At 38.9% G+C, this 20,377-nt stretch overlaps 2 protein-coding genes across 2 annotated transcripts; both read right to left on the bottom strand.

Annotated features, from left to right (window-relative positions):
* Positions 1 to 3,342: 3,342 nt before the first annotated feature.
* LOC117470100 (hydroperoxide isomerase ALOXE3-like) lies at positions 3,343 to 11,453 on the bottom strand. The gene is made up of 15 exons (XM_034114652.1): positions 11,228 to 11,453; positions 9,210 to 9,371; positions 8,476 to 8,680; positions 8,276 to 8,357; positions 8,056 to 8,178; positions 7,825 to 7,928; positions 7,306 to 7,478; positions 5,912 to 6,055; positions 5,581 to 5,784; positions 4,774 to 4,860; positions 4,456 to 4,622; positions 4,219 to 4,340; positions 4,001 to 4,101; positions 3,661 to 3,831; positions 3,343 to 3,561 (listed from the first exon to the last, which is right to left on the bottom strand). Exons 1-15 carry the CDS (start codon positions 11,258 to 11,260, stop codon positions 3,382 to 3,384), a joined length of 2,058 nt encoding a protein of 685 aa, XP_033970543.1. The 5' UTR covers positions 11,261 to 11,453; the 3' UTR covers positions 3,343 to 3,381.
* A 3,819-nt stretch (positions 11,454 to 15,272) lies between these two features.
* Positions 15,273 to 19,418, bottom strand: LOC117470099 (complement C1q and tumor necrosis factor-related protein 9-like). Its single transcript, XM_034114651.1, has 4 exons — positions 19,383 to 19,418; positions 18,710 to 18,808; positions 16,938 to 16,989; positions 15,273 to 15,781 (listed from the first exon to the last, which is right to left on the bottom strand). The coding sequence occupies exons 3-4, from the start codon at positions 16,951 to 16,953 to the stop codon at positions 15,387 to 15,389; spliced, it is 411 nt and encodes a 136-aa protein (XP_033970542.1). The 5' UTR covers positions 16,954 to 16,989; positions 18,710 to 18,808; positions 19,383 to 19,418; the 3' UTR covers positions 15,273 to 15,386.
* Positions 19,419 to 20,377: the final 959 nt, after the last annotated feature.

The raw sequence follows: 20,377 nt of genomic DNA, 5'->3' as shown, positions 1-20,377 counted from the left end.
ACTGAAAAACAAAAATCAAAAGCACTCATTTCTTTTTGTATAAAGCTGATTCATTTCTTATCTTTAACATACTGTAAAACACCTTTTCAGTATTGGTATATTGAGCAGAATTAAGTTCAACTTATTTTTGATTCGGCACCCCAACACAGCTCGAGTTTCTGAAGTGGCCCCTTGTAAAAATGAATTGCCCACCCCTGGTGTAGGGCGTGGTTTGGGATTGGGCCATACACACGCACTTTTTTGGCCCCCCCACTTCTAAAATTAATCCGGCGCGCCTGATCCTGGCATTAGCATTATTAGCATTAGCATTCGCCCAGTGCACAAACGCAGAGAGACTAACTTATGGCAACACAAAAGGAGGTGTCTGCGTTCTGGCGATTTACTCGGAAGGCTTCAGTAGAAGCCAGTCCCCAACTCCGGGGACTTCCGGCCGGGGACTCCGGGTGGCAGTATATGCCGTGAAGTTGTTTGCGGCCTGCCAGTAAACCCAAAGCAGAAGAAGACGAAGTGACGTCAGCGGCTCATTTGCGTAATCTTCCCTCAGGGAAAAGTACTCCGGTGTGAACGCGATCTGTACTAAATGCCCTGGGGTAATAAGTGCCGGGGCACTGAGTGCCGGCACTAAATACGGCAAAGTACTTGGTGTGAACGCGCCTATTGCTTTTTTGTGGGGGGAACCATGGATGTAGGGAACCCATGCGCAGCTCACTTCCGGGTTTTAGGACGCGTCACTTCACCGCTCTACTTCAAGTGTTAATCTGTACGCCTACTACCTAAATCTGCTTTATGGTTGTCAAGTTCTGATTGGGTTTGGTTGATTGACTCCTGCCTAAACTTGAAAAAAGGCCTGGTTCACTCCAAAGGACACACGGGACAACTCAGTCTTGAGTCTTTCCTTTTTATTTGAGATACTGTAGAGTTCTTTTAGCTCCATGCAGCTTCATTTAGCTTCCATGTTGCTCATTCAGACGTTTTAGGTTGAAAACCAGCAGTGTCTCTGGGTGAATCCTTTCCAGTCAAGCCTCTCCTTTCTGCCACTCACAGTGAAGTGTTTCTCCTTTTGTCCTCTGCTGAGAGTGTGCTGTGCATCTCCAGGTGCTTTGCATCAGGCTCATTATATACGTGACTCTTTGCTCTACTTTGAGCCACATCTGTAGTGGAACCACATATTTTAGGCTCCCTGTCACCACCTGCTGGACTGGAGCCAGATTTACAATTTGCCCTTCACTGTTTTTATCTGATATCATTATCCTTATTTTAATATTGACTTTCGTCTCGACAATGGTTTTCATAGTGTGTGTGAGCTTAACTGTATGTATTAAACTAAAACGGTAAACTTAGAACAATTACTTATTTATTGTTTAAATAAAGGTGAATGTATTCTTGAATTAATATCCCGTTATAAGCATAATATGTTACATAGTTTATCTGTTAATTATGGCTGTCTTTTCACACTTATATGGTCTTGACGTCCTCTACAGTGGACATACTGTAACATTTAAAATTACATTTAAAAAGTCTAAATTGCAAGATGTTTTTTTTAACCCTAAATAGGTAGGAAATAAAATAAACAACAATTGGTGCTCTGATACTCGTTTGATTCTGAAATCATATATATATATCCAAATCTGCAGCCTGTTGTTGTCTCATTATACCACATTGTGAATGAATTGAAAGTAAATATATACATTTTGATTTTGGTGAACATAGTTATGCCCATCAGACTGACTGTTGTTGTGCCTCCTTTCATCTTTAATGGACGTCGCTTTAAAATGACCGCTCAAAGGACAGGATTTCGAATTTATTTAAACGCCTGTTATTTCCACTCGTCTCTCCTCGATTTCCCTCCTCGACTCCACCGATCGCATCTCCTTTGGGCGGGACTAAGACGCGAGGCGAGGAGTCGAGGAGGGGGAAAATGAGAAATGAGAAAGGGATATTGACTGTATGGTGTAGTCTAAAATTACTCGGACTGTGTTTTGAAAAGTGTGGTTTGCATCAAAGAGGAGGTAGAAAGAATGAAGTCCCACTCTGTCAGAATAAAAGTGCATCAAACATCAGCGAAATCAAAGTGAACTCGACAAATAGAACTCACAGTAGATCTACATACAGCTCTGGAGACCACTGCAGCATTTTCAGTGTCTCTGGTTTTACTATGTACTGTATATATATGTGTTTGAGTAAAATGATTTTAAAGACAAGCAGAAGTTAAATAGCTTTTTTATTAATTGCTAATAGAGAAAAAGAAAGAGGAACCTTCACTAACGTTAAACACACAGTAGCTGCATTCAATATACATTAACCTGTTAAACCCTGAGCCTGTTTTTCAGGCCTCAGGCTCGAAAATGACATGCCCAGAACAAATGACTATATCTTAACTTCTAAAAGTAAATTAATAATCTTTTTTCTCAAAGCAATTATACACTTGTGAGTTGGCTGTAGAAGTGTCAGAATCAATATAGATGTTTTTATTTTAAAGTAAATTCAGATTGAACATAGTGAAAACATTTAAATGATAGTTTCCGTCTAAAAATAAAACATTACTTATAGCTGAGTTTCTTCCCGCCGGCGGGGGCAATCGGGCTTAAGTGGTTAAGAAGGTCTGAGACAACAAAATACACAGAAAGAAAAAAGAAAACATTCACCCTATTTTTTTATCAATTTGCCTGTAATCGATAAATAGGGGCCAGAGCAACACCTTACTAAATGAAGTTAACTTGTTAACCTAGGTTCAGGAGCATGGCCAACCCTGTCTCTAATCACGGCCATCTCTAATTATTCCCGGCCAAACATCCGGCCATAGCTTGTCTCCATCCTCTCAACCCACCCTCCCCCTACCATCTACCCATACGGTTCCCCTTCTACCTCATACTGAGCGATACACCTCTACATCTATTCATCCCTCAATCCTTACATCCCGTCATCCAGACATCCCTCATCCCAACATCCCTTCATCCCAACATCCCAACATCCCTACATCCCATCATCCCTCCCTTCCCTCATCCCAACATCCTCTGCCTGTCACCATTCATATTTAACTTGTGTATATTTTAAAATGTCTAATTCTAGGAATTGTCTGGGGGCCCGTAATCAGCCCGAGCAGATCATGCCGGAGACGGAACCCCCACTCTAAGTCTCCCACAGCACGTCCTCCCAGACCAGAATATCTCATCACCCCCTCCATATCAATTAATTTGTTACGTCTTGCAATAAACCTACAAACATCACACTTTTTTGGCGTGGTCCCTTCTAGTGAATTATCCATTACACCTCATCTATCTGCCCCAGCTTTTATACAGTAGTATTATATCAAAAGTACAACTGACCTCCCAGAATGTAAAATAGGTGATGAGAAATACATGGATACAATCGCAGATCTGCTTAAGTACAAATACTGTTCTCTATCTCCGCAGGGTCCAGGTATGTGTAGGGTAGTTCAAGATGTGCGTTTCTTGTTGTTATTGCTTCACTGAGGCACGACAATGCTGCTTGGAATTCCTCTATCATCTGCTTAGGCTCAGGCTCATCAAATCGTTCCTCTGGGTATGTTCCCAAGGGAATCTGCCAGAAGGATGAAATCAGGAAACAAAGTTTGTGGTAAAAAGAACAAAACATCAGGATAGGACATCCTTCTGTAAGTATTTATGACGCCAAACTTACATAGTCTGCGTATCTGTCTGAAAGCAACCAAGTAAATGCTGCTAATCTGACTGTATCGCCAACATTCGGGAGGGTCTCCAGGACCGTCTTCATGCTTGACTGCCCCTTGGTGGTTGGAGGAGGTTTGCGCAGAAGGAGCGTGCCGTTGGGGGCCCAGGAGTTGTAGTCATACTAAATGATGAAAAAAAACATTATAGAAAAAAAGGCAACCTTTACTCCATTGTAATGCTCAGCTAATGTCCTGCAAACACAATGGTTATTGTAAAGGAAACTAAAGCAGTTGGCTGGTCTGCTAAACTTATACTTGATCAATACATATTCTAATGCCCCAACTCTTTACCTGCCCACTGTTTACGGCAGCATGTTGAACCGTCGTTGTGAAGACCACCATGGTTGTGAACTTGACCACTTCCACGACAGTATGAAAGGCTGCTGGAAACCCTGTTGGCAGCACAATATGTTCATAACCACATAATGGGTTTATATTGTATCACTATGTGCATTCAAATATACTATTATTATATGTTTTATATTTACAAATGACTATGGGACAAATACCTGATGCTTTGTTTCCTAAGAAGCCATGTGTGAAGACCTCACTGATCCAGTCCTGCAGCTCAGTGTCTCTATGCACCTCACAGTCTGAGGGATAATAGTGCTCCACTACTGCCTTCACAAAGCTGGTAAACACAAAACAGTTGTAGTTTTAATAATATGAGTGCCTGAGAAAGTCTCTAATGGTGTTTGTACAATGAATCACTGTGGACAGTCACAATATCTATGAATAGGTAAAACCTTTGGATGATGTTCCACAGCTTCAGGCCATCATCTCTGTAGTAAAAGTTGGGGATAGACTCCAGTCCTCGTGCAGCGATGTTCTCCGGCAGACAGAGAGAGCTGTAGGTCATTTCAGAGAGATCCCTTCTCATGAGCTCCATTAGTCCATCAAGTCCAAGTGAACTCTAACAAATAAAAAATACACATATACCATCAGACACGTTTATTGACATCAAATTAGAAACCATCCAAAACGGCCTAATCTAAGCTGCGGTATGAATTTGATTTGATTTATAATTGTAATAAATACAGTATCTCAATTTTAAAAAGCCTTACATTACTTAAAACACCATCAGGTCCTAATAGAATTAGGCGGCCGTTAGTGTTTAAGTCAAGAGTGTGCCGGAAGTGAGGAAACAGCAGCTGAACAGACAGAGGGAAAAAATATAAAAGTCCAAGTAAGATGCTTGATTCAGTAGACAACAGGCAGAACATCATCAGTGTAACTGAAGGAACCTATAAGCAAACACAACTGAAATCAATTACAATTTTTGTATTAAAAGTTTGACTTTTTCAATACATACAAAAATAATGGTTCATAAAACCATATCCACAGATGATCTCTGAAAAGTAAGTAACCAAAAAAACAGTGAATGACAAATAACAAAACGATCTTCAAGTACAATCAAAGATACAAAAACAGTGAGACACACATGTAATACACACATGAAAGTTGTGTTTCATGCTTCAAAAGATGTGTTTTAGATGTGTGCAACATCTTCACGGATACCTCTCACCCCAGCCACAACCTGTTTGCACTTCTGGCCTCTGGCAAGCGTTTCAAAAAGGCCTTTCTTAGAGTACTGTAGTTTCCTTTGGAATTCACATGTTGTGTTACGTTAATCTCAGCATAGTCACATACTTTGCATTCAACCTCGAAAAGTAATAGGGTTTAATCAAGGACACTTCTTTGCAAGCATTCCTCTTTTTATTTTGAAAATGTCCTGTCTCAGCTTCACTATCAACCATCTCTATTATAGACACAATATACCATAAAATCAATCAATACAAATTATAAGCATTATTTCAGAACAAGGGAATACAAAAAACCTGCACTACCTCTGTTGTGTGGAGTACTTATACCTTGTACATTGGGTGAATCACAGGGAAGCTGCGGAGAGCTGCAAGAGCGAAAACCTCTGCCAGAAAGTGAGTTCTCATGAGGTGATGGACTGTTTCGTGATCCATGCAATCTGCATTTTTTATGAACATCTTGGCTAGCAGCCAGTCAGTTTCTGGATCACTGGGCAGGAAGATGGGGTTCTTCTCAGATGGTTGTTGATTCAACTGGAAATTGATAAGAAATGGATTATTAACTCTCCCTTTACGATACCTCAAAGACGGTTTTCCATAGACTGACCATGGTAAAGACCCATAACATTACATGCTGGCTTTTAAATGGATTTTACAGTACCTGTATTGCAATTGGCATCAGTTTGTTTTCTGGGTTCACGTTGAGCAAACAGAGACCAGCAGTCACGTGCAGAGGTTCACCATTATAGGCTGCGGGGGGAATTCCATCCATCTTCTTCTGGTCATAAAGGAACATATTTCCTTTCTGGAAAGACATCAGAAAGAAGTGTTTAAAACATCGAGAGGTATTGCAGAATTGTAATAAGTCAAGGAAGCAGTGGCGACTGGTCATTAGGGGCAGGTGGGGCATAGCCCCACCTAGTGTCAGCAGAAAGTATTACAAATAATGATTACAAAAATGCAAAAAAAAAAATAAAAAAATATATAAAATATATTTTAAGATCATGTTTAATCATCTGATTCGTCTGTACATTGCTGTTTTAGTCTGTGTTCTTCTAATTAGTGTGTCTACAGTCCCAGTGTGTGCCTATTGAGCTGTTTAGAGCCATGTGGGACAAAACCTGATCATGCCCCTTCCTCTCGCTGTGAAGTGAACGTGACTGTAAAAACTACACTGCGCATGCTCAGAGTATTTTGTAATGTAATGTGTGTGGCAAAAAAATAATGACCAGAGGGGCACGGAGCTACCATCCCCACCATACGTCATCTCAAATCATTCAGAGCTGATTGGCTGTAAGTACGAGTGCCGCGAAAAGTGTGCTGTGTGAAGAGGAGACGAGAGAGCTGCAGTGACGCGTCCTAAAACCAGGAAGTAAGCACAAAAGATCAATGAGATTTCTCCAGAGGATTTTAGAAAATAGCTCAAAATAAGATCTGTGGGAAACGTACCTGTTAGATAAATGCACGTTTTGATTAGCCGGATAACATCCACATGTCTACCCTACTTTTATAATTTTTTTATCATAAATCTATGGATTAGATTTATGATAGACTTTTGAAACTACAAGAAGATAAGGAGGACTTTTACAAAAAAGTAATAGAAATGTTTGTCCAGAAGGATAGGAAAATGGACTTCATCTTCAAGTCAAGGTAAGACCGCCATTTTATTGAAAATGGGATCTTACTAAGAGAGAACAATTCAATATTTAAATGATAAAATTACATTTTTTGGGTATCCTTTTGTTGAACTGTCTGTTTAAAATTAATCGAAGCATCAGACAAAAAAAGCTTTTGAAAATAATATTATATTTTGGTTTAGGTCAAAATATAATATTTGTAAACCTGAAGAGTCAGTGCCAGTGCCTCACCAACCATGAACCTCACTGCACGTCACTGCAGAAGCTTATATATAGACATCTAAGTTTTTTGTGCCCCACCACTTTTGTACATATAAAAACGCCACTGCAAGGAAGTATGACAGAGGGATGGTAAATGGACAAATCGTGATTCCGAAACAAAGATTACCATCCATTTAAAGTTAATCTTCATTCATACCTCCATTTCCTTCTGCAGAGAGCTTCCCTCTTCCAGGAACGGCTTTACCATTTCCTCTGTGACCGGGAAGTTTGTGGGAAGCTCTGAGCAGCGCTTTATAACACCGGGGTTGACTCCATTCAGGAACTGATATCCATAAAAGTCATCTTCCATCCAGTGGTCTGCAACATACTCTGGAAGAATAGCAATTGATATATACAAAATATAACATAATTATATATTGGGTTTAATAAGAATAACAATTGGTACATTTAATAAATAATATAATATGATTTATCTAAAATGTTTTTGGGTGTTTCAGGTTCAACATAATCATCATTGTCATTGACTGTAAAGCAAGAATGTTGGTCAGGTATTTAAATAATTGGAACTTTTACAGAAATACTTAACTTTGTAGAAAACAAAACATTTTACAGAACAGAAAAAACATCTACTGAATATCTATCTGTTGTTATGAAACCATGACATAGATGGGGTGAGTTACACTGACAACTGGTTACTGGGATAAAAAGAAAATACCTGACATTGTTGTCTTTTTAAAACAGAATATGTTTTTTATGTCTTCAATGCTCTCCCATTCTGCAGTAGATCCGTGCAGCCCCTTAACCTTGAGTTCAATAGCACTGAAGTAAAACAAGGAACAATTAGAACACAGGAATAAACAACATACAGAAATGAATGGCAATTTACCCTTTCCCTCAATATATAGAAATCTAAAGAATAGAGCTGTATAATAAGAAATATATACACATTTTTTTTTTTGAGTAATTGATGTCAGCTGTTCTGGAATCGGAGAAGCGGATTTCAGCTGGGATCTCAGACACGTCATTGAAACTGTTGATATGGGGTAGTCCTTCACCCATACTCTTCCATCTAATAAAACAAACAAAGTTACCCAAAAGCACAAAGACATTTCTCCAGATAAACTTTGGCGACAAACGGCAGCTCTACTGCACATATGGAAACTTACAGGAACAAGCTCTTTTTGAGCATCAGCTCTTTCTTCCGGTGGTCAATCAACAGGGGGTGATCATCCTCAAAAGCTTTCATTGCTGAGACATGAAAAGAACATTATAGCAGTCAAATTTAAATGTCCAAAGCCAACAAGATGTACAAAAACTGACAATAATTATCTATATTAATCAGTTATTTGGGGACATTGATGCAGACCTCTCCCTCCTCTCAGCTCCACCATTTCTCCCCTGCCAATCCATCTGTAACAGGGGTAAAGAATAACATCTCCTTCTGGAGTCGTCACCACCATTTTGGAGAAGTACCACTCATCCTCTGGGAGACATAAATACTGGTCCTTCTCAACCTTAACCAGCAGAAGTTTGCCCAGAGAAAAACTGGTTTTCAAGGTGTAGCTCCCTGGCTTGGAATAAGAATAAGAATAATTATTATATTATGATACAGATTATTAGAAGCCTCAGCCAAAACCAGATTGATAGCCCATTACGTCAACTGGCTGGGTTGATATTTACAGTATAGAATACCAGAGCCCAGTTTGTTAACATTAAGGTTTTTTCTTTTATAATAGTGGCTTATTTCAAATGAGTCCTCTCACTCTCACCACTAAAGTTAAATTTATCATTTGACTGTACCATAAATGTAAAAGGCCATTAGATTGTGTTTATATCATCGTTGCACATTGAGAGTAAGAGTTATAGCAGTTAACGTCACATAGATCACACGTTAAAGGATTTGGCGACTCATTACAAAAATGTGGCTTACTGTATTACAGATCAATATGGGTTTAAGGTATTTTAAAGATGTTGAACTAGTGTGGTATACATTTGCGCTAAGTCTTGCACTAAATTATGACTTAAAATCTAAAGTGCTTACTTGATGATGCAATCTGTTATGTACAGACAAGTGCAGATGTTTAACTGGGTTTTACTTACTGCCCCTGTTTGAAAGTCGAAGCCATAGTTGTCCATCAAAGTTCGCTCACTCTGCCCCTCAGTTCCAAATAAGGTGACATAAATGTAGTCCGATGTTCCTGCATATTCCACGTCACCCGTTGTTATCTCTAGCTTGTACTCAGCCATGGTCACCTGTGGAGACTGTTTGGAAAAATAAACTCATTTGAGTCTCTTAATTTACAGAATGAAGGCTCCAATACGCAGCAAAACAAAACAATGCTGACATTGCCTGTGCATTGTGAACCTTCTTTCATGAAAACATTTGAAGTTGGATACAATGCATTTACCCAAAACATGTTTTTTGAAACTCGAAATATTTGTCCACAGGCATCCAAAAACCTTATTATTGTGGCAGTCGCCGCAGAGGGGAGGATAGGTGAATGTATTTGTTTAAAGTTGGTTTGATTACACCCAGGGGCGCTCCTTGCGAACAGGCAAGGCAGGCAACTGCTTGGGGCCCCGGACCAGAAGGGGGCCCCCAAAGAAGGTAAATTAAGAAGGTCCACAGCAACGACAACATGAAACACCCTTTAATTTACTGCAACGACATGTCGGGAATCCCCCTCAAGGCGGCCCCATGCATAGCGCGCTGTAAAATGCTGCTTCTCATCTTAAGTTTTGCTGTCGGCTGTGCGTGGTGATGAAAAGCTGGTTCGAGGGGCCCCCCAGTGAATGTTCGCCACTGATTACACCATTCACAATTCCGACAAGCCACCTTGGGAGTTTCACCCAAGGAAATATGAACAGGTTTTCTGTTATAGATAGGACACACAGGTTCGAATACTAATGGAGCAGTGCCCTGTACTACGAAGCCAGTTCAACAGACCCTGGATATGTTTGAGTTACCCGGCTTAACTAACCCTAACAAACGACATCTCGCTAAGCGGTCCTACGACGCTGGTTATCAACTCGGTAAATCAACCCAGGGTTTCTCTTTCCGGCTGAGAGCGCGTTCACGTGAAAGGAGCAGGGTTATCAATATTTGACCAATCACAAACAGGGACAAGCGCAGCGTCATACTTCCTGAATGAAAAGTAAACTGTCACGTTAGACAAATACGAAGAAGTTAAACTTTAAACATCCATGATTTAAACACTTTATCCAGGATAAAAGCCACCTGCAAGGTGTAGGAAGAACAGCTGGTTGAATGCATACATTAACAGGTTTATGATATCACTGCCCCGTCTCCTAAAGACACGAGTGGATCTGACTTTAATTACATTTGACTCGAGTGTTTCGTCAACTTAATGTGTTGTTTTAAATAATACTTCTGCATACAGTATGTGACACTGTGAGTGTTGCACGGCCAGATACGGCTCGAGAAGCTGACTCAGATAAGGAAATATATGATACATTATGATGTGATATGATCTGATATGAATGATAATGGGACACATCGATGTCTGCACTCACAGTGTCGCGGACTGTACGTAATGTTACTTTGCTCCGGTTACTTCTGTTGTGGCAGATATTTAAGTAAGCTTTCTTAACGCTGATGTTATAATAGTCGGATTGCTCTGAAGATGGGAGGTGATATTCTATACAGTAAATGTTCATGTTCACACAGTAGGTGATTTTTGCCAGACCTCTTTCCTGCATACGGCAGTTTAAACTGTATTTATTTTATCCTGTAATATGACTTGATAGCTTTAAACTCCGCACACTGAGCTCTGATTGGTCAGCAGGCGGTGCTTTCACTGAGTTGATCTCTTATCTGAAACTCTGAAGCAGGTTTGGTGTTCAGCATAAGTTACCATGGAGATCTACCCCTGTAAGAAGTGAACCAGCGTCGTAGGACCGGAAACCCAGAGTTAACCCTGAAGTTACCTTCGCTAACCGAAAATCCGGCTTCGTAGTACAGGCCTCTGGTTTGGTGGTTTCAATTTATCAAAAATATACAATTTTATTAAGCACAAGTCAATTGTTAAAATGCAGTTTAAAACAGTCACACAGGGCTGTAACACAAAGGGGAAAATGAATTAGGGGCTGAGGCTTACCAGTGGGGAGATAGGGTCGACGGGGGAGCACATCACACACAAAAGAAGGGAGGAAAACCACCAGCTTCAGCTCTCAGTACCTACGTTGGGAAACAAAGAGGGAAACGCAGTTAATGGGGGCAAAATACGTAAATCAAATAATAAACAAACACAATATCAAATATGTTCTCATAAACAAAAGATGATAACAACTAATATAGGCACTTAAAATAAAACAAATCACAAGAGAAAAGGTTCAGTCAAACAAAATAAACAATTAACTAGAACAAAATAAACAAACTAGTTTAAATCAAGTTGGCCAAAGTAAGAAAACATGATAGAGGGAGTTAGCCCCATAGTTCAGTGACTTCCACACTTCAGTGTTTCCTGAAGCGAGCAATGTTGGTGTATAGGCTACTGCCTGAATAAGCTTAATGAAAGACAGGTTTTCCTGTAAATTAAATCATTTAAAATTCTTAATATGTTATTTTCTAAGGTCACATTGTTCTGTTGTCTTACATAATACACTTCAGTAAAAAACATCTTAGTTTTACATTTTTTCTCTTGGATTTATTTGCATTGCATTGGATATTGAGTTAATCCAAAACTGAGAGAAAGTAATCAGGTTACATTCAAAATCAAATTCAAAAGCTTGTATTGTCATTGTACAGAATACAACGAGATTTATCGTTACTGCTCCAGCGAGTGCTTTAAAAACAGACATATTAAAACACAGATTAAAATGTCTGACAGTTACGACCAGCAAGTAGTACATATTTTGTAATGAATAATTGCAATGGGTAACATTGTACAAGTAACTCCCCCGACTCTGATAGTTTACGCTTATAAATGACATCAACAAAAATAAAGAGAACATCCTTTTAGCAGTAATTTACATTTCACTCTCTTCACTTGACTTTCATTGCATTTCTCAAATCAATGCAAAACAAAAACATAATAACTCTAAACGAATAATTTGCAAATCCTTTTAGTAAAAAGTAATGAGGTGGATTGACTGAATAGATCGCCGTACAGCGCACACCGATCAGGCTTTCCTATTGATGACGCCGAGAGGAGAGAGCTTCACGCTCTTTATGGCTGTGTTGACAGGCGGCACCCGGAAGACCCTCCACTAAGCAAGGCAAAGCAGGGCTAAGTATCAATACGCTGGCAAATTGCAGAACTTTTCCTGAAGCGAGCAATGTTGGTGTATAGGCTACTGCCTGAATAAGCTTAATGAAAGACAGGTTTTCCTGTAAATTCAATCATTTACAATTCTTAATATGTTCTTTTCTAAGGTCACATTGTTCTGTTGTCTTGCATAATACACTTCAGTAAAAAAACATCTTAGTTTTTTTTTTCTCTTGGATTTATTTGCATTGCATTGGATATTGAGTTAATCCAAAACTGAGAGAAAGTAATGAGGTTACATGTACTGTATAGTGTATTTTGTTATGAAATAATTGCAATGGGTAACATTGTACAAGTAACTCCCCCGACTCTGATAGTTTACCATTATAAATGACATCAACAAAAATAAAGAGAACATCCTTTTAGCAGTAATTTACATTTCACTCTCTTCACTTGACTTTCACTGCATTTCTCAAATCAATGCAAAACAAAAACATAATAACTTTAAACGAATCATTTGCAAATCCTTTTAGTATTCTTTTTATGGGTCTAACTGGAACAAAGAGCTTCTTACCTGTTGCTGCCTCCACGAGAATGTAGGTCATGCTATAGGAACGTCTGGTTTTATAGGAACCAATTCATTCAGCCCGGAGGCTTTTTTTGATGGCATTTAGATTCCCATGGGAAAGTTCACTTTGGAATAACAACAGCAAGCACATACATGTACATTAATTACATACTATTAATTGAATGATGTTCCAACAGAATCAGAAATCCTTTATGTGTCCCACAACTGGGACATTTACGGGTGTTACAGCAGCAAAGGTGCAGTGCAAAACGAAAAAGAGTAGAATTACACATCGAATAAAAAAGGCAAGCACATGTTATTGACATCTTTCCATATGAATCAAGAACATCTGTCCATATGAATCAAGACAAATATACTTTTAAAGTGAAAAGGTTAAGGCTACTCCTCTGACTGTATGGGGTGAGTTACTGAAAACACAGTTAAAGGAGATAAACATTTGTTTTTAAAAGTACTACATTAAGATTAAGATTATACGTTACGATATAGAAAATGATTTACATGTAATCTGGATGTACCAAAATACTACGTACAGTATACTCTTGCAGAGTAATCAAAATAATCAAATCAAATATTTGCACTCATTTCATTTCATTTCAAACCTTTATTTAACCAGATTGGTCCCATTGAGATCATAGATCTCTTTTTCAAGGGAGACCTGCAGAAAGCACTATTGTTCTGGAAAGTGGAAAGCTGTCAAGATGAACTCAATCTAACTGGAACAAAGAGCTTCTTACCTGTTGCTTCCTGCACCAGAATGTAGGTTATGCTATCGTAACCTCTGGTTTGATGGGAACCGATTCATCCAGCCCGAAGGCTGTTTTTCACGGCATTTAAATTACCATGGCAAAGTTCACTTTGGAATAACAACGGCAAGAATTTTTTTTCTTTACATTTTTGTCTTTTTTTTAATGAAGGATCATTATTGCCGCGATTGCTCTTCTAATTTAATGATATTCCAACAGAATCAGAAATCCTTTATTTGTCCCGCAACTGGGACATTTACAGGTGTTACAGCCGCAAAGGTGCAGTGCAAAAAGAAAAAGAGTAGACTTGTAGACTAAAAGGCATCACTGTTAATCTTCCCATTTGAACAATATATATTTTTCTTTTAGAAAGAGAGCGGACTTATCACTGTTACTGATGTCAGTCCTCTCTGGTGTTTGGAGTTATGTCTACAGCTGTCTGCAATTTAAATTCATTACAAAATATTAAGTATTCGGAGGCCCAAGTGAAGGTTACAAATGGGGGATTCAGCACCTTCAGATCTACAGGTTTAATGACAACTGTAGAGGCATCCGGAGAGAGGTAAGAAAGCTAATGCTATGCTAACTGAGTGCTAACAAAACGTTGGCGTATCATGCACAAGTAATCTCCCAGTATATGTAAATAATTTGCAATATTCCCTGTTTTAAATTATATTCTCAGACTCAGTGTAGTGGTTTGTGTTACTGTAGTTCCGCAGTAAACAGTCAGACGGCTGACATCCAACACATTGTGCATAGATTGGCAATGTTTGCTACGTCTCCCTCGTTTGCCTGTTAGTTTAAAAGAATAAGATGTAATCCTGTGGTCCTCTTTTTTGTTTTGTTTGTTGGTCATTGGAGTGGCTGTTAAAGCCAGCGTCATAGCAGCAAAATAACAAAATTAAAACTGTGTAGAGGTAGGGTGTAGAGGGAGGTTTGGAATTGGGACTAACAATCAGAATCAGAAACAGGTTTATTGCCTTGGTGTACATGGTGCATACTTAAACACAGTTAAAGAAGATAAACACATTTTTTTTTTAAGTACGATATTAAGATTAAGATTATACGTTACGATATAGAACATTATTTACATGAAATCTGGATGTAACAAAGAACTACGTACAGTATACTTTTGCAGAGTAATCAAATTAATCAAATCAAATATTTGCACTATTGTTCTGGAAAGTGGAAAGCTGTCGAGATACTAAGAGAGGTAGCTTGTGTACAAATGTGCAAATCAAACAAACAAAAACACTAAATTATCTCCATAATTCTGGTTGCAATAAATCTATAACTATTGTTGATTAATGTGTTTATAACTTAAATGTATTAGTTGTTAAAGTAAAAAACTGTTGGATATACATCCTCGGATATATGTTGATTTATATTTTTTATTAATAATCTGAACCTGCAATGTACGTCATGATGTCAGACAACTGTAATGGAGTTAATAAGAACAATATCTGCCATAGTGGTGTACTAGTTTAATGTTGCAGAAAATGGAAATACACAAGTAGCCTACAACAACCTCAAATAAGCTTAACCAAACTTGAGTAAATTAATGACATTATCATATTCTAATTGATATGAAATGAAAACCACATTTAGTAAAGCATTGATATTTTTTATTGAAAGCACAAGGTAACATTCATGTTACACACTTCATCCACTGATATATGACTGAAGTTGCACTCACCAGACTTTATTAATGCTTTGATTAACCCAAACGAAACCCAACAAAAACAGTTTCGTTATCTTCAGTTGCAAAGATATTGTTTCTGCCCGGCCCCCACAGATTCACCCACACCTTGTCGTCTCCAGTCAGTTGGATCACGCTGCTCATGCTGGCCACCTCGCTGTACTTCTGAGGGAGAGTGGAGTGATACAGAGACACAACTTTCTGACCATTTTTGTATATAGCACACTGTCCACACCCAACCACAGACACATGCATACTGAAGTGATAGAAGCCGTCCCGTGGGCATGTGAAGATCCCAGTGTCGGCCCTGTATCCCCCTCCCTCGTTGATCAGCACCGTGGCAAACTTCAGCACTCCATTGCCAGGCGGGTAGCTGTCCTCCACTTTGAGCTTGGCAGTGAAGGCCACAGTGCCTAGAGAGTGTGCAATGTAATGATAATAAGAACAAGGCATGCAATCAAAAGCAACAAAACCTTTAAAATTGTGCCTGAAAGGGGCCCTATTCCGCTCATTTTCAGGTTCATATTTATATTTTGAGTCTCTGTGACATGTCTGCATGCTTTAATGTTCAAAAAGCTCTTTATTTTTCTCATACTGCCTGTGCTGCAGCACCTCTTTTCACCCTCTGTCTGAAACCAAAGCCCAGTCTGCTCTGATTGGTTAGCTGGCCGACTCTGTTGTGATTGGTCAACTGCTTAGAGATGTCCCGCCCCTTAGCCTATCACGTACAATGTGATAGAACACTAGCGAAATATTAGCACGGGTGTTGCATAGTGATGTCACTAGTCCAATGGAGGCGTTTCATGCAGGGTGGGGGAGTGTTTGGGAGAGAAACTCCCTCTGGAGGGAACACAGGGATTTAAGCCTTTGCTAAAGCACCCAGGAGGGGGCGCCCCTGCCTTTCTATCGACCTGCTTCCCATCAGAAAGTGTGTTTGACTCTCTGATCTAACCCTTTTACCATGTTCACATTTTGCACCTTTTGGTTCAGTTTGGGTCAAAATGCGCCACGACAATATTTGGGTCTAAAAATACAGAAATAGAAATATATCTCTAAAATTCCCAACAATATAGGAAACATTATTGTTTGGAAATACTCTCTGTTCGATCACATTTAACAATGCAATTATTTTGTGATAAAGTTGTTATTTATAGACTTGGGTTGCATATTCACGCTTATTTAGCAAAATACAAATTAACATTTTTTTTTATTGATGTTTATTATTAACTGTATTTTCTTATAATCAAAGAAAATATGAATATTTGATTCATTATTTAATGGAAGCATTTCAACATGTGCCTCTCCTTCGCTCTGCCACCTCTTCATTAGTGCATGTCCGGTTTGTGCACGTGTGTGTGTATTTCGGGTAATTGTAGAATAACACCAGAGTAAAAACTGTACTTCTCCTCTGGGATTAATAAAGTTCACTTTAACAGAAAATAAGCGAAGAGTTTCAGGTTGTAAAAAAATATCATTTTACTATTTCCCTTCCAGTGAACATTTTAAACTGGTTCAAATATTAATAATAATGATAATAATAATAATGTTTACATGATGTGGTTGTTTTACCTGATGGACAATCCATGACAAAAACTGCTGCTGATGATTGGGTGAGTTTTGACTGTAAAAATAATAAAGGTAACACCACAATATCAGTAATTTTACTTTCTGCAAGCTGACACTTTGTAGACTTGTGAAATAAAATTGAATTACAAGATTATAGTCATGTGAGTAAAAGGCATATTAGTTTACTGGCTTGGTGAGTAACAAATTACATGTAATGGATAATTAGAAAAAATAACAAAAAACCATGTAAGTAAAAATCTAAGGGCTCAGATTGTATTTCTTCTGTGTAAACTGTACTGTTCTGTAGGCTAATACTTCAAGTGTGAATCTATACGCCTCCTGCCTGAATCTGCTTTATGGTTTTCACTTTCTTTGGTTCATTTGTTGAACCTGTATGTTTGTAAGATAGTATGTGTGAGCTTAACTGTGTGTATTAAACTAAAACGGAGCATTTTCTGTAAACTAAGATTTTATTTCTGCTTTTTTGAACTGTAGTATGTGCTCATGTGTTTCAATGTTGGTGGCTACTGCCTGAATATGATTAATGAAAGGCAGGTTTTCCTGTAAATTAAATCATTTAAAATTCTTAATGTGTTATTTTCTAAGGTCACATTGTTCTGTTGTCTTACATAATACACTTCAGTAAAAAACATCTTAGTTATAAATGTTTTCTCTTGGATTGATTTGCATTGCATTGGATTTTGAGTTAATCCAAAACTGACAGAAAGTAATCAGGTTAGTAGGCGACGCAAAGCTGGCCAGAAGCAGCAACCAGAAGCAACAATGATGTAGCCCAAACACTAGGCAGGATCAGCAGCACATGTGACGTTACTGCAGACAAAAACACTTTCTCCGGTGAAGCAAAACAGCACATGTCCCTTAAACATTGGATTGGCCCTAGGTTTATGAATAAATACAAATACAGCGTTAATATTAAGAAAAGTAATGAGGTGGATTGACTGAATAGATCGCCGTACAGCGCACACCGATCAGGCTTTCCTATTGATGACGCCGAGAGGAGAGAGCTTCACGCTCTTTATGGCTGTGTTGACAGGCGGCACCCGGAAGACCCTCCACTAAGCAAGGCAAAGCAGGGCTAAGTATCAATACGCTGGCAAATTGCAGAACTTTTCCTGAAGCGAGCAATGTTGGTGTATAGGCTACTGCCTGAATAAGCTTAATGAAAGACAGGTTTTCCTGTAAATTAAATCATTTACAATTCTTAATATGTTCTTTTCTAAGGTCACATTGTTCTGTTGTCTTACATAATACACTTCAGTAAAAAAACATCTTAGTTATAAATGTTTTCTCTTGGATTTATTTGCATTGCATTGGATATTGAGTTAATCCAAAACTGAGAGAAAGTAATGAGGTTACATGTACTGTATAGTGTATTTTGTTATGAAATAATTGCAATGGGTAACATTGTACAAGTAACTCCCCCAACTCTGATAGTTTACCCTTATAAATGACAACAAACATAAAGAGAACATCCTTTTAGCAGTAATTTACATTTCACTCTCTTCACTTGACTTTCACTGCATTTCTCAAATCAATGCAAAACAAAAACATAATAACTCTAAACGAATCATTTGCAAATCCTTTTAGTATTCTTTGTATGGGTCTAACTGGAAGCTGGAGCTTCTTACCTGTTGCTGCCTCCACGAGAATGTAGGTCATGCTCTAGGAACGTCTGGTTTTATAGGAACCGATTCATGCATAATGAAGCACTGGAACTCCCTCCTCCAAGACCTCTGTGACTCTGAGTCTCTCACCCTGTTCCAGTCCCGCCTCAAGACCCATCTCTTCTCATCAGTACACTCATAGCCCCCTCCATCGTTCCCTGTCTGTCGTTCGTCGTTCGTCTGTCCTTCCTGCACCAGAATGTAGGTCATGAGTAGTTGAAAGACAACTGCTTTTGTCAAAAAGAGATTGATTAATAAGCCATTCAATGATGATAGTATGACTTGTTTCGGTCACCTGTTGTTGTAATGCCCTCTATAAGGTAATGTTCTTTAATAGTGTGGGATAATACTTAGACCCTCCAGAAAAAAACAGGGCTAAAATCCTTGATTATGCGGGCTAAAATCCTTGATTATGCGATTAAACATGCAGGGTTTTTATGTGATTTTATGCGGTGAAGTTGCGAAATATGCGGAAATATGCGAAAAGTTGCGAAATATGCGGGAAGCGGAAAAAAGGTAATTCTTCTCCCACACCCTGTTACTAGGCTACTACTGAATGAAAGTGAGCCCTTTTAAAGAGTTCCTATGATAAACAAGCATACTAGAAGCAAGCTACATCACAAAGTGTTATTTATGTATTTATATATGGGCTATTTTAATCACTCTCTCACACACACACACACACACACACTCTTCTCCGCCTCATTCTGTTTTCATTTACTCGTTCGTTATCTGACCAGCTTCAATCTTGTAGGCTACTCACCTCGTTTCTTGTAGCCCTCGAAAGGGTTTTGGAGGTTGATGCCTCGGTGAACGTGAGTTGTTTGGCTTTCTTGTCCGCAGCAGCAGAAAGCATTTTCGAATGTTTGAATGAATCAAAGTGGGTCGTCACCGTCGATTTTATCTTATGCTCCAACACACAGTTGCACGGGGTGCAGAATAGTTTCCCCCCACTTTCGTGCAAGACATCAGGGTACTGCTTTGCCCGGTCTTTAGCAGAAATGTTCGTCGGTAAATGAGATGGATTCGATTTTTTGATCTTGGTGTGTTCTCTCTCGTGTGAGTTCCACACGTTCACTCTACGGTGTTGTTTACCTTCCGTGATTCACGTCAAGACGAGTTCACTTTTTTTTTTCTCAACTTTGTGTCTTTTTTTTTATCTTATGTACCACATGTAATTTAATAATTAATCTTGAATTACTAATAACTCTAAAGAAGGCAACAATTTCCAATGTGAATTAAGGTTAATACTTATCCAAAGTGTGTGTGTGTGTGTGTGTGTATGTGTGTGAATGTGTGTGTGTGTGTGTGTGTGTGTGTGTGTGTGTGTGTGTGTGTGTGTGTGTGTGTGTGTGTGTGAGACAATTCTTTCTCAATGTTCTTCCAATGAAACTGTCACCCTGTCAGGGTGTGTGACTTCCACAGAACTGATAAAAACACTCCCATAAACACACATGATGTGTGGACTCATTTGGTTTTGGTGATTGTTTTAGCATGAATTCAGTATCATTTCCCTTGGAATATGACTCCTCCCAGGTAATGATTGCACAATGACCCACAGCATCTCTGTTCCATTAATGTCATTGCATGTAGAGCAGCCATAGCATTTCTGTGACTGCACTCAGCCGGACTGTAGCAGGGCAGAACTGGGTGACTTTTAGTGAAGCCGTCCAAGGCCATAGACAAAATGGAACCACGTACTAACAAAAGGGACACAATAGCCGCGTTCACACCGGAGTACTTTTCACCGTACTTTTC

Source organism: Trematomus bernacchii, unplaced genomic scaffold (genome assembly GCF_902827165.1).
Source record: "Trematomus bernacchii unplaced genomic scaffold, fTreBer1.1, whole genome shotgun sequence".
Taxonomy (NCBI): domain Eukaryota; kingdom Metazoa; phylum Chordata; class Actinopteri; order Perciformes; family Nototheniidae; genus Trematomus; species Trematomus bernacchii.
Note: the sequence above shows the minus strand (reverse complement) of the source record. Positions and strands in the feature narration are given on the sequence as shown.